The 13,774-nt window shown below is 37.9% G+C and overlaps 1 protein-coding gene across 8 annotated transcripts; it reads right to left on the reverse strand.

Moving 5' to 3' along the window:
* Positions 1-591: 591 nt before the first annotated feature.
* On the reverse strand, positions 592-12,615 carry LOC122822997 (gastrula zinc finger protein XlCGF26.1-like). Of its 8 annotated transcripts, XR_006369263.1 has the most exons (6): positions 12,124-12,612; positions 11,808-12,046; positions 6,092-9,350; positions 4,614-4,767; positions 1,614-3,687; positions 592-1,523 (listed from the first exon to the last, which is right to left on the reverse strand). XR_006369263.1 is itself a non-coding variant. In XM_044102179.1 (5 exons), exons 4-5 carry the CDS (start codon positions 4,720-4,722, stop codon positions 2,108-2,110), a joined length of 1,689 nt encoding a protein of 562 aa, XP_043958114.1. In that variant the 5' UTR covers positions 4,723-4,767; positions 6,092-9,350; positions 11,808-12,022; positions 12,124-12,615; the 3' UTR covers positions 592-2,107. The 8 variants fall into 8 exon arrangements, 7 of the variants coding, with proteins under 7 accessions (XP_043958114.1, XP_043958112.1, XP_043958111.1 ...); XM_044102179.1 differs by having other exon boundaries at positions 592-3,687; positions 11,808-12,022; positions 12,124-12,615; XM_044102177.1 differs by having other exon boundaries at positions 592-3,687; positions 11,812-12,046.
* Between the last annotated feature and the right edge of the window lie 1,159 nt (positions 12,616-13,774).

Genomic DNA, 13,774 nt, shown 5'->3' on the forward strand with positions numbered 1-13,774 from the left:
GCAGCTCTGCTACACGTTCTTGTTTTGTTTATTGGCCAATTAAATAAATCTATCTATTTTTTTAATAAAATAAAATAATAATAGCTACTGCAGTGTGTGCAGAGCGTCACAAGGACAAAGAACGGCTCTCAGTGAGGCTTCAGTCCAATAGGACTTGGTAAAAATCCGTCCAGAAGAATCAGATCGTTCATCACTATCACTATATAGCAGATTTTGGTCACAGCGTTGTCCCATATATGCGACACCTAAAACAACACTTCCACACAATAATTAAACGCATGACTGACAACGTTTTTTCATCACAGATGCACCATATGTGTCTCTGTACAGCTAGCTTTGCTAACATCCGGTCCACTTAGCTTACCTTCCTTTAAGCTTCCTTTCCAAGTGACGCTAAAAGTTGGACGAAGTTTCCACCGTCTGTGAAAGTGAAGCGCTGCTGATTTTACATGTCGCCAAATCTTATGATTTATGTAATGAAATTCTATTACTGACGATCAGACACAATCATCTCCCGCTTAGTGGAAACCACTGCGCATGTCTGGGAGCTCCGAGTGCGACTGAAAGGAGGACGCGATGGGTGACGACAGTAATTAGTAGGTCAAGTTATTGCTTGGATTTACAGCGCCTTGTTAAGTCCCTGAACTTCATATTTTAACGGAAAAAAAGCGCAATGCGACTTGGATGTAACGAGTAACGGGACGGTTTTGTAGAAATGTAGTAAGTAGAAAGTACAGATACTTACTGTAAAATGTAGTGGAGTAAAAGTCGAAAGTATCCATTATTAAATATACTTAAGTAAAGTACAGATACACGAAGATTGTACTTAAGTACAGTAACGAAGTACATGTACTTCGTTACTTCACAACACTGTAAAATTGTTTTTAAACAAAAAATGCTGTATTTTAGGGAATGGTCCTTTAAAAAAAGATCAACTCTCCCATTTCCAATTTCACGTTGAAGAAAATATCAGAATAAATGTTGCTGTTGATTACTGAACTCTCATAACATTATAATTATAGTAAACAAATACTTGTTGAAATGTATTTTAGGGAGATTGTGTTTGTAGTTTTGCTGTTTTACAATAAAAAATTGCTTAGAAAATTGGCTTTTCAGGATTTACAATCTCAAAATATAACTAATAGAAACAAAACAGAAGCTGATCAAGAGTCAGCACACAGCTTCAATTGTTATAGTTTGAAAAGACTGATGATGTCCAAAATCTGAGTGTAGTGATCTGAACCTTCAGACACAAAAAGGCAATTAATAACTTTTATCTCCAGAGGAACATCTCAAAGTTTTAGAAGGATTAATGTCCCAGGAAGATCTAGAGAAACTCATTCATGCATTTAACTTTGGTTGGATTGATTAACTGCAATACTGTCATGATACATATGCCTAAAAAGTCAGACAGGGGATCCAGAATGCAGCTGTTCACAACTCTAGGCAACTCTCCAGCTCAGAATCAGGGAAGCAGTATGCAGTTTTTATGCTCCAGTGATCTGGAACAAATTTCCAGAAAACTGAAAAAAAAAAAATGCTGAGTTGAACACACATTTGCTTAGAGTTGCTTTGGATTCATAATTTTACGATATTTAGTTAAGAATACTGACATGTTGGTAAGTGGACACTTTATTTGTCCGTAGGAGTTGAATTAGGATTTCAAAGAACCCTGAAATGGTTACAATACCTGTAATCAGAGGAGAATATTTCAGTTCAGGTTTGAATTCTATACAAGTTTTTGAGATTGTAAAGTAGAGCTGATAAATGACAGAAGAAAAAGAGTTTAAATTCACACTTCACTGGTAATTAGATTCTTAACTGTGGGAAATGTTTACTATCATGTAGACCAGGGGTGGCCAAAGTGGGTCCTCCAAGGCCGGCATCCTGCATGTTTTAGTTCTCTCCATGCTGGTAGTAACAACCTTTTTGGCATGTCAATGTTCCTCTTAGGCCATCTAACGAGCCATCATTTGATCCAGGTGTATTAAACCAGGAAGAGAACTAAAACATGTTGGATGCCGGCCTTCGAGGACCCACTTTGGGCAGCACTGATACACCAATGAATAATAAAATCCCCCAGGTGAACAGAAGAAACAAATGCACATTAATTGCAGCTCTGATGAACACCCATATGCTTCTTAAGGTTTTCGTGTCGGACAAATCCTCTCTTGCAAACACTACAAACAAAAGGTTTCTCTCCTGAGTGGACTCTCATGTGATTTTCAAGAACACATTTTTGATTAAATCTGCTTTTACAGACATCACAACCAAATGGTCTCTCCCTCGAGTGGAGTCTCATGTGTTGCTCCAACTGGATTTCTTTCACAAAACGTTTATTACACTCACTACAGCTGAACTGACCAGTATGAACAGCAGTGTGCTTTTTCAGATCTCGGGGTTGCGAAAATCCTTGATTACAAACGTCGCAAACAAATGGCTTCTCCCCTGTGTGAACACGCATGTGAGTCTTAAGTTTCCTTTGTTGTGAAAATCCTTTACTACAAACAGTACAAATAAATGGTTTCTCCCCTGTGTGAACATGCATGTGAGTTTTTAGACTTTCTTGTCGTGAAAATGGTTTACTGCAAATGCTACAAACAAACGGTTTGTCTCCAGTATGAACATACATGTGACTCTTTAGATTCTGTTTTTGTGAAAATCCTTTGCTGCAAACACTACAAATAAAAGGTTTCTCTCCTGTGTGAACATGCATGTGCTTCTTTAGATGGTCTTTCAGGGAAAATGCTTTTCCGCAAACACTACAAATAAATGGTTTTTCCCCAGTGTGAACAGACATGTGTCTCTTCAGTTCCAAATGTCGTGAAAATCCTTTACTACAAAGACTACAAATGAAAGGTTTCTCTCCTGTGTGAATACACATGTGACTTTTTAAACTTTCTTGCCTTAAAAATTCTTTGCTACATACACTACACACAAATGGCCTCTCTGTGGTGTGTATTTTCATGTGATTTTTAAGACTTTCCTTTACCTTGAATCTTTTACCACAAATCACACAGGAAAAAGGTTTTTCTCCAGAATGGGCCATCATGTGGATTTTAAGATTTGTCTTTCTATTGAACCTTTTAGAACAAATATCACAAACAAATGGTCTCTCACTAGTGTGGAGTCTCATATGTGTCTGGAGATAACGCTTTACTACAAATTCTTTACCACAGATATCACAGCTGTGGTCTTCCTTTGCAGCGTTCAATGTCATGTTTAAATCATCTTGAGTCTTATGTGTGAAACCTTTACTACAAGGGCTGCTGTCATCTGTCTTCTTGTCTTCTTGGATTTCTATCTGAGCCGTAAGTTTGGAACAAAGTTTAGATGATTGATCTCTTCTGCAAATAGCCACCTTATTTTGTTGAAAAGAACATCCTGGACCTGTGTTCCTGTTTGGTTCTGCTCCTGCACAGTCCCCTCCATTAGGTTCTGTTTCCATTTGTTCAGCTGAGGTGCAGATTACAGCTTTTGTCTCTCTGTTGTCTTCAGTTTTCATTTGACATAACTTTGATGACTGGTGTTTTTCCTCATCTTCAATCTTCACAGTAAGCCACTCTTCCTGCTGACTGATCCCCTGCTCCTCGTTTTCTTCCTTTACGTGGGGGGGTTCTTGGTCCTGCTGATCTGAACTCGGGTTCCAGTCATGAGGAACTACTTTGATCACCAACATCTGGTGAACTGAAAACATTGAAACCCAAAATGACATTAGTGAACAAGCTTCCACACAAACAAGCAAACAAAAAAAACTCCAGTGATTTATATAATAAACATATAACTCCTTTTTATGAAATCTTACTCCATTGCTAAATACTTTGTTTTGGATTATGTCCTTATGCTTCTGAAAGGAACTAATGTAGGGCATTTCAAACTATCAATGCCAATAGGAAATTTCTACTGGTAGACTTTGGGACAAAGTCATTGAGCAACTTAAGATGGTGTGTGATTACAGTGAGTGGTTCAGTTTAAAACTCAATGTCTCTTCTTTAGATAACACATTTCCCCACATAAAAAGAAATGTAATAAAAATATTTTAGTTTGGAGGCCTTCAGTCCTCGACGCGGCCGTCGTGGGTTCGATTCCCGGACCCGACGACATTTGCCACATGTCTTCCCCCCTCTCCTTTCCTGTCAGCCTACTGTGGTATAAGGGACACTAGAACCCACAAAAAGACCCCCTGGTGGGGGAAAAAAAAATTTAAATAAAATAAAATATTTTAATTATGTCTTGCCAGAATCCATTCTCAATTTCAACATCACATCTTGGTAAAACTTTATCACTAGCAAAAATAAAACAAAACTGTCACACATAACAAATAAAGCTAGCAAAATAAATGGTAAATCATTAAGGCTACCCTGAGCATGTAGTCTCATACATTTCATCATTCAGTCTGCCACTGTATTGATACTGTCATTTTCCGTTACTCCATGAAAAACTGTAATAGTTTCCAATGAAGGCATTTTCAATAATGGACAGCCAGCCTGAGTAAGTTAAACTTTGCTTTCGCCTCAACTACTGCTGGAATATTTACACATAAATGGATCACTTTGATTCCTTCCAGTTAAACATTCAGAGTACATTTGACCCAATCCATGTGTGCCACTTACTGAGATCTGTGCTGTCTTTTGTTTCCTCCGGTTGTGACGTGGATGCTTCAGGTATGGAGGGATCCAAGCCTCCAGGTTCATCTGCTTCAGCCTTCATTATCTCAGACATCCTCAGTCCTCTTGACTTCTCCTTTTCACAATCCTTGTTTGCAACCTTCACATGTTCAAGTGAATCAAGGTTTCAGACATAAAATTTGATTTGAATCTGCAATCAGATTACAGTCAGCCTGTGACCATATAAAATGTATTAATAAAAAACGCAGACTGTAGCAGAAGTAAAGTGATACTGCAGAACTTTTAAGAGTCAATGCCAGAAACGCCCATCAACTCCCCGCTGTTAGCTGCTTTAATTCCACGGTGGTTAACGATCCTTTCGGGTTGCTAAAGAAGGCTAATTACATTATGTAAATATTCACAGCGGGTCGAAACAAACATGCAGAAACGATATTCTCACGAAGACTATCAATTATACTCAATATACTGCTTTATACTAAAATTAAAACGTTTTTGTGTCCGGAACTAGCTAGCCAAGCTAGCAGTGCCACTTCCGGTTATCTTCCGGCTTACTGACCAATGAATATTCTCTGTAATAGAGGAAAAGACTTTGTTAAATAATTTTTAAAAATAAAGACAATAAATAATGCACAAACATTCACGTCAAGTTTAAATCTCTATCCTAAAAAAACCCATTAGTTGAATAAATTTAATTTAGAATTTTGAAATGTACCACCTGAAAAGTCGTGAAAAGCAAAACAAGACAACAACAAAAAAACAATTTCAAAGTAAAGCTCAGAAAGACCTCCAAAATGTCTGGTCATCTACTGCTCCAAAGTGGGCACGGCCTGAACGAATTTTCAGAAACACAACCTGAACTCAACAAAACAAGTTCATCACAAACATTTAGTTTTTATGAAAACTCGTTTCTGCCACTGGGAAAATAAAATAAAATAAAATAAAATAAATCTCATTATGAGACAACTCTGCGTCTCTATGATGCGATACTATCTCATAATAGTATCTCTCCTTAGGGGAGATAATCATTAATCTTTTAGTTTATTATAATGAGACAGCCATAGAGATGCTTTCAAGTGATTTTTTTAATTCAACTGGGCTGGCAACAAAAAACAGCTGTAGCTCTTAAAAACACAGCTTATTTCCAGGGTTTCTAACATTATAACAAATACTGCATATAAATAACATGAAAGAAGAAATATAAAAGGTCTTACTAGTGATACATTTTGAACCAGAACATACTCCTCAACTGTGATTTTTTTAAATCCCATTTGAATAAGAACTCAGAAGTTGGCTTTTAAAAGATATGTCCCTATTATTAGTATCTCTTTGGTAAGAAGTTGAGTTGATAAATGTGTGTCCTGGTTTATGAAAACTGAACAGCTTAACAAGATTTGCTTTTTTGCATTTTATTTTGCTTTTCATTACATCAGTATTAGTTTTGTATTACAAATGTACCTACTTACCAAAGTAGCAATGTTCGGTTATCACCATAGTGTGTTCACTATCTGACTAGTAAAAGTACAAATATAAAAGCTTTACCACTCAACACTATTTGTCTGAATCAACCATAGCCGTGGCGCGTTCTCATTCTTCTTCTTTTTGTCTAATGGCGGATGACAGCAATGTTTCTGCCCATTACCGCCACCTCCTGGAATGGAGTGTGGATCGGGACGCTAATATATTCATTTTAAACCCTATATTCTCTCCATTAATTTTGTAGGTCTGCAAAAAACACATGCTAGCCTCAACTTAAAAACAGAAGAAGACGAAAAAAATGAAGTTGCTTAGACCCGTATTGAGAAGGAATGCATCTAAAAGTTGCAGAGGTGTTCGAGGACTGGAGCAGGGTAACCAAAGTAAAGACTTCAAAATAGACTTATCTGAATAAAGTATTTTATTTCAAACAAGCCCTTAACAGGAGTAAACTAATATCAACATGCTTCTCCATTTCTGTGGAGCACAAACTCCACAATACCTTGTCTTTTGGTGACTCAACATAAGGCTCTTGTACAAGGAATAATCTACCGAGACCTTGAGCTTTAATGTTAGACAATACAAATCTAAGGCAGCGTTACAACAAGGGACATGTGGGAGATATACTAATTAACTGAACTCTTTAAATTCAGAAAAATTAACCATATAGACCAGAAGGTCAAATTCTAAAATGAATTATGCAAATCTCCTTTATAGAGCTAAAATTTAAAAGTAAGTAATTTACCCAAGTACAGTTTTGTTTGGGTTTAAAGAGACTCTATGGCAAGGTGTGGTAAAAACAGAACTTTGGAGGACACATTTCATTAAAATATAAAATTCTGTCCTTTTGCCATGTCTCAACTAACAATAATCCAACTTATTCCTCAAAGTGTATTCAACACCATGAATTAAGAACAGAACAGGCATTAACAGGGCAAACAAAGCAAAGTCTGACAGACCAGAGATACTCAAAGTTAGGACTCCTCCACAGTCAGAAACCTTTGGAAATTTACTTTAAGTGAAGGATTGAAAAATTACAGATTACACTGGAAACCTTAATTTGTAATCGAAGAAAAAAAAGTTCAGGACTGAGTCATCTGCAGTGTTTCAGATGTTCAACAGGAGCAAGAGATCTAAGAAAAAAACATGTTGAAGTTCACCAATCACAATTTTTGTGAAAGTGCATGGCCATTGAGATGAAATTCACAGCTGTACAGACAAGGGAGAACGTGGAACAAAAATGCTTACCATTGTGGATTACAAAACAGTAAGCTACAGATTGAAATGATCACTGAGCAGCCAGAAAGACTTCAAAAGATTAGTTGACTGTTGTCATAAATGTTAGTTTCAGCCCTCGTGAATATTTATGTTTCTGCAGACCTCCATGTTATGAAAATGCTTGACAGGAAACACCACACGTGGACGGTTTCTCTCCTAAATGGAGTTTCATGTGTCTTTCAAGACAGCGCTTGTAATTAAATCTGTTTTTACAGACATCACAACCAAATGGCCTCTCCTCAGAGTGGAGTCTCATGTGTCGCTCCAGCTGTATTTCCTTTACAAAATTTTTGCCACATTCACTACAGCTAAATTGTGCGGCATGAACAGCCATGTGCTTTTTCAGCGTTCTGGATCGTAAAAATCCTTTAAAACAAACTTCACAAGTAAACGGTTTCTCGCCTGTGTGAACACGCATGTGACTTTTTAAATTCCCTTTCAGAGAAAATCCTTTACTGCAAATGTCACAAACAAACGGTTTCTCACCTGTGTGAACACGCATGTGACTTTTTAGGGTCTCTTTCTGTGAAAATTCTTTGCTGCAAACACTACAAATAAACGGTTTCTCGCCTGTGTGAATACGCATATGAGTTTTTAGGATCGCTTTTAGAGAAAATCCTTTGCTACAAATATCACAAAAAAACGGTTTCTCACCTGTGTGAACACGCATGTGACTTTTTAGGGTCTCTTTCTGTGAAAATCCTTTACTACAAACATTACAAATAAACGGTTTCTCACCTGTATGAACACGCATGTGATTTTTTAGGCTCTGTTTCCATGAAAATATTTTGCTACAAATACTACAAGTAAATGGTTTCTCTTTTGTGTGAACACACATGTGAGCTTTTAGGCTAACTTTTAAAGAAAATTCTTGACTGCAAACACTACATGTAAAAGGTTTCTCACTTGTGTGAACACGCATGTGAATTTTTAGATTCCCTTGTTGGGAAAATCCTTTATTACAAACACCACATATAAATGGTTTCTCCCCAGTGTGAACACGCATGTGAGTTTTTAAGCTCCTGTGTTCAGAAAATCCTTTACTGCACACACTGCAAATAAACGATTTCTCACTTGTGTGAACATTCATGTGACTCTTTAAATTCCCTTGGCGGGAAAATCCTTTACTACAAACACCACAAATAAACTGTTTATCTACTGTGTGAATGCGCATGTGTCTGTTTAGGATTCCTTGGCGTGAAAATCCTTTACTACAAACACTACAAACAAATGGTTTTCCTGTGGTGTGGATCCACATGTGGTTAATAAGACTTTCCTTTACTTTAAATATTGCACCACAAATATCACATGAAAAAGGTTTTTCTCCTGAATGGACATTCATGTGAGTTTTCAGATTTGCCTTTGTAGGAAATTTTTTACAGCAAACATCACATGCAAATGGTTTCTCCCCAGTGTGGAGCATCATATGAGTTTTAAGAGAACTCTTCTCTCTAAATCCTTTTCCACAAAGATAACAGCTATGTTCTAATTTTCCACTGTGAATCGCCATGTGTAATTTAACAGAAGTCCTATGTTTAAATATTTTACCACAAAAATTGCAATCAAATGTTTTCTTTCCGGCATGAACTCCACTCTGACTTTCTCTGAGTTTCAGAGAAAGTTCAGATCTTTTACCTCGTTTGCAAACTTTTACTTGGTCTCGCGTAGAGAAACACAACGGATCTACATTTCTGTCTGGTTCCGGTCCTCCACAGTCCCCTCCATCAGGGTATGTTTCCATCTGTTTAGATAAACTGCTATTCTGAGATTGAACGTCTCTGTTGTCATTGGTTTTAAATGGACAAAGTTCTGATAGCTCAGGCTTCTCTTCATCTTCAATTTTCACAGTAAGCGCCTCTCCATCCTGACAGAGCCAAACTGCCGCTTCCTCCTTAGAGTTTGGATCCTGCTGGTCCAAACTGGAGCCCCAGTCATAGGGAACCTCTTCTTTAATCACCAACATCTGATAGACTGGGAACAGTGAAACACACACAGACATTATTTTATGCTTACAATTACTTTTACAAATCTTATTTTACATATTTAAAAGTATGCATTTCTTTTCCTGAAATTTGAGAAACGATTTGAACTCTAATATTTATAATTGCAGATATGTTTCTTTGTATCTCAAGTGTCTACTAAATCAAGCTGCCTATTGTGACACTATATGACCAAAAGCTTTTCTTTGTCAATCTTAACCAGTACACAGACTCCTGGCGCTTTTCCCATACAGATCACAAATAGTGCCCCAAGTGCCGGAAAAGGTGGGAGCTGTCTGTCAGATGTTGGGAGGAAGGAGGGTGTGCAAAAGAATCAGGCTCATCAAAAATCATAATAATAGTAATCATAATGACAAAATACTGAAAATAAAAAAGTGCAAAATGTGCTGTTCAATATGAAAAAATAAATTACCGTTACAAGAAAACCGTTTTTTCACCATCATTGGTGGCCAAACTAACAAGCCTAAGTATTCAATGTGGGCTTCGGTGTGAGTAACTAGATGTAGCACAGCAAACAGCAAAGGGGAAGGGTGTGCAGCTTGTACACAAGTTTGATTGACAGCGCTAAGATCCTCCTCCTGGCTCTGATAGGTTATTTTTGACCGGGAGTGTTGTATTTTGGCAGCAATAGGACCACAAGGAGAAGGATGAGGAGATCAATTTTCTTCCACAGATTATCTGTCTTCATGTTATACTGTCAGGGTGCAGTGATAGCTTTAGCAAAACACGTAAATAAACATGTTCATAAAAGTTTCATACTTTTAAGAAAACCTCAGTGGTCAGGAATAAAAGCACTTGGTTTTATATAGACTAAGTTTGAAATGCAATAATTTAGTTTTTTAGCTAGTTACCATTTCTGAGTCCATGTGTCTTCATCAAACCACAGTGAGAGCAATCAGCCACAAATCAAGTAACTTGGAACAAAGGTGAACTGAACCAGAAGTATCCAGCTGTCCAAGTGATAAGGCTGCAGTTCTGAAGATATAATCACGTCACATATAATCAACCTTTGGACCAAGGTGGTTTGGTGGCAAGTAAACATATTGACCTTCCAGTGCAAGAAAATATTGAAAATATTGTCTTTATCTCTGCCACAGTTAAAGATAAGGGAGGCCATTCCAGCACAAGATAGCAATCCAGTTGACCCATGTTATCACTGGCTCCAGAGCATAAAGTAGTCCACTAAGAGCACAACTATAGTATTGGCCAGCTGCTCAATCAGGCTTGCTTTACAAGTCCAATAGTTTTTAAATTATAACCAATTCTCACAGTCACAGCTTGTGAAATTATATTATAGACGCTATTCATTTTGTTGATCAAATGAATCCGAGTTCTCAATAAAATCAAATCCAATAGATGACACGATTTTATCATGATATTTAGTTGAATGTAAGAACCCACACCCAGTTCTCCCACAGACTGGGTCTAACACTGAACTGAATCCATTAGAGTGTCCTCGGCTCTTTGGCTTTGTCACAAATTTCAACACTACTCAATAATTCCTGGCCTCTCTCTCTGAATACTCTCCTTTCTTGCTAAGCAATTTCTTCAGGTCACTGGTGAGTAATAATTTTTTCTCTTAAAGAACAACTTCACCGGGTGTCTTCTTTCTTGGGCTCGGAGGTTATTTGTAACCATGGCTAATTGTACATGGCTTGAAACCAGCCACGTACAAGCCTGACTAGCTACAACCGGATTACAACACTATTTAAAAAGAAACCCAAATGTTCTACACTGAACTCAAATGTAATTTATTACAAACGTTGACAAAGAACTTCAGTGGCAATTTCTCCGGATCAAAACAAGCAGCAATGAAGTGCTGGTTGCATAGATATAAACAAATTACTTCCAGGCGTAAGTTACCTTCTAACTTTATTCTGATGTTCATCTGCTCCTGTTCGGTTACTGGTAACTTGGTCGTGCAATTCGTTCACTGATTCACAGATACAAATGATCAGCAGTGTTCTCTAGAAGCTAGCGGTTGGTTCAGTTGGGAAAACTAAAACTATCCAGTTGAAAATAAAGTTACCGTAGTTTCACAGTTATACCCTCTAAAAATTTGAACAATTAAACAAAGAGATTTTCAGCAGCTGCCATGTTTTGTTTTGCAGGTCAAAGGGACAGTAAATCTATTTTCCAATGGTGCAAACTGCATTTCTAAATCTGGACCACGTTAGAACTGGTCCAGCTCAGGAACTACAAGACTTAGGTCTTTTAAATTTGGCCTAAATTGTTCTATAATAAGAGCAGAATCATTCAAGCCAAGATTGTGATTTGTGAAACCTTTATTTGATTTGTGGGGGAAAAGGGGCCTGTTATTGACTTTTATTTAACCTTTACAAATCACAAGACTTTAAAATATTCTGCTCTTAGAACCAAATAATTTTTGATTTACCACAAACCAGAGAAACAAATGTGTGTCACTTACTGACATCTTTGCTGTCTTGTGTTTTCTCCTCCAGTTCTGATGTTGACCCTGCAGATACAGGGGGCTCCAAGCTGATCCCTCCAGGTTCCTCTGCTTCAACCTTCATCATCTCAGTCATCCTCAGTCAGTCCACTTGGGATTCTCCTTTTCACAATCCTTCTTTTCGACCTTCACATGTCCTAGTAGGTGAAGGTCCTTCTTTCTGCTGCAGGAAACTGGAATCGGACACAAAGCAGGATCTGAAAAATAGTGTATTAGAGGAAAATGTAAACGGCAGCAGAGCACAAGGGATGCTAGAGACCAGACAGCCTGATACCTTGGCCAGTGGTTTTGGGTTCTCTGTAACTGTCTCCAATCTCTCTGTCCTCAAGTGGACAACAAGTTTAGGAGAGGTGTCCACAGAAGGTGCGGTCTCAAAAACGTGGAGTGTGGACTCGTCTTGTAACACTAAGCCACGAACTTTCAAAGGTTTAAACGTCAGGACCACAAACCAAGTCTCGGTCGCTAGCTGCTTCAGCTCCACGGTGGCTAACGGTCCGTTCACTGCCGAAAGATGCAATTCATATTGTATGCTGCAAGTTTCCGGATTAAATTATACGAGCCGCACAAAACAAACGTCTCGAAGAAACATGTCCTCACGAAGACAGTCAAGAGGGGAGTACAACTCTTATTAAACACCAACGGCGAGGGGTTTGTAAAGCCTGAATTTAGCAGTCAAGCTAACGTTGTAACACTCCGGGTCAATAGTGACAGTCCGGCTGAGTGCGAGGCTCTTCTGCGCATGTGTGAAAATAGAACAGCGTCACAGTTTTGTATGGAAACCAGGGATAGTTGTAATTTATCCGTCTGTAGCTATTAGCTCTTTTATACTAAGTTGGATATGTTTCATATGTCTCTGGGATATTTCAGTGAAGACGAGATAAGTTCATGTGTGTAACACGTTTCAGCAACAAGGCAATTTAAAGTACAGAGTACATGTTCCAGTTGATACTGATTAAAGGCAAATCTAAGCAAAGCAGAGAACCCTTTTTTAAGGGAATTCTGTCTTAGCATTTTTGCAGGTTTCTGGAAGTTTGTTCCAGATTAGTGGAAAAATAATATAAATGCTGCTTCTCCATGTGAGGTTCTGATTCTGGGGATGCAAAGAAGACCTGAGGTTTATACGACAAAATATCTTTAATGTATTTTGGTACTAAGCCACTCAGTAATTTCTCCTAGCAAGTGTAGGAGTTTAGAGCTGGGGTGATGTGCTCTATTTTCCTGGCTCTCGTGAGAACAAGAGCAGCCGCACTCTGGATCACCTGCTGCTGTCTGATTGATTTTTCAGGCAGACCTGTGAGGACACTGCTGCAGTAATCAATTCCACTAAAGATGAACACATGGGTGGCTTTTTCAAGATCTCGCAGGGAAATTAGTCCTGTAATCCTGGAAATCAAAATTCTATTAAAATTCTATCAATTTTACAGACAAGATTTCTAGAGGAAATGAAAAACCAAATAGCTTCCCAAAAAGCAAAAAACACAGTTTGTCTTTAGGCTTCACATTTGTGGCTTGGTTACCAGTACTCTAAACATACAGCTGTGCTCAGCAGTTTTATTCTGCAGGCACCTTATTTCCATATACGGCAAACTGTAGCCAACTGTCTGTAAGCACTTAAACGTCCATACCGCTCCTTCTGGGTCACTCGAAGGTCACATAAAGGCCTCGAGATCAGAGGAGACAAAATGTGATATTAGATACTACACTAGTGTCTTCAAAATCTGATGAAAAATATTTACACGTCTTCTATTTATTGGTACAGCAAATATTTTCTGCAACACAAATCGTAATTGTGTAGCAGGCTCTCGAACACAAAAATAGATGTTACTATATATACGTATATATTTATCAATCTAAAAAAATTGTGTAAAAATCAACAATCACAAAAATAAGATATAAAACCATGGCAGATGTTCTAGCAAAGAGTG

Source organism: Gambusia affinis, linkage group LG20, assembly GCF_019740435.1.
Source record: "Gambusia affinis linkage group LG20, SWU_Gaff_1.0, whole genome shotgun sequence".
In the NCBI taxonomy this organism is placed as follows: Eukaryota; Metazoa; Chordata; class Actinopteri; order Cyprinodontiformes; family Poeciliidae; genus Gambusia; species Gambusia affinis.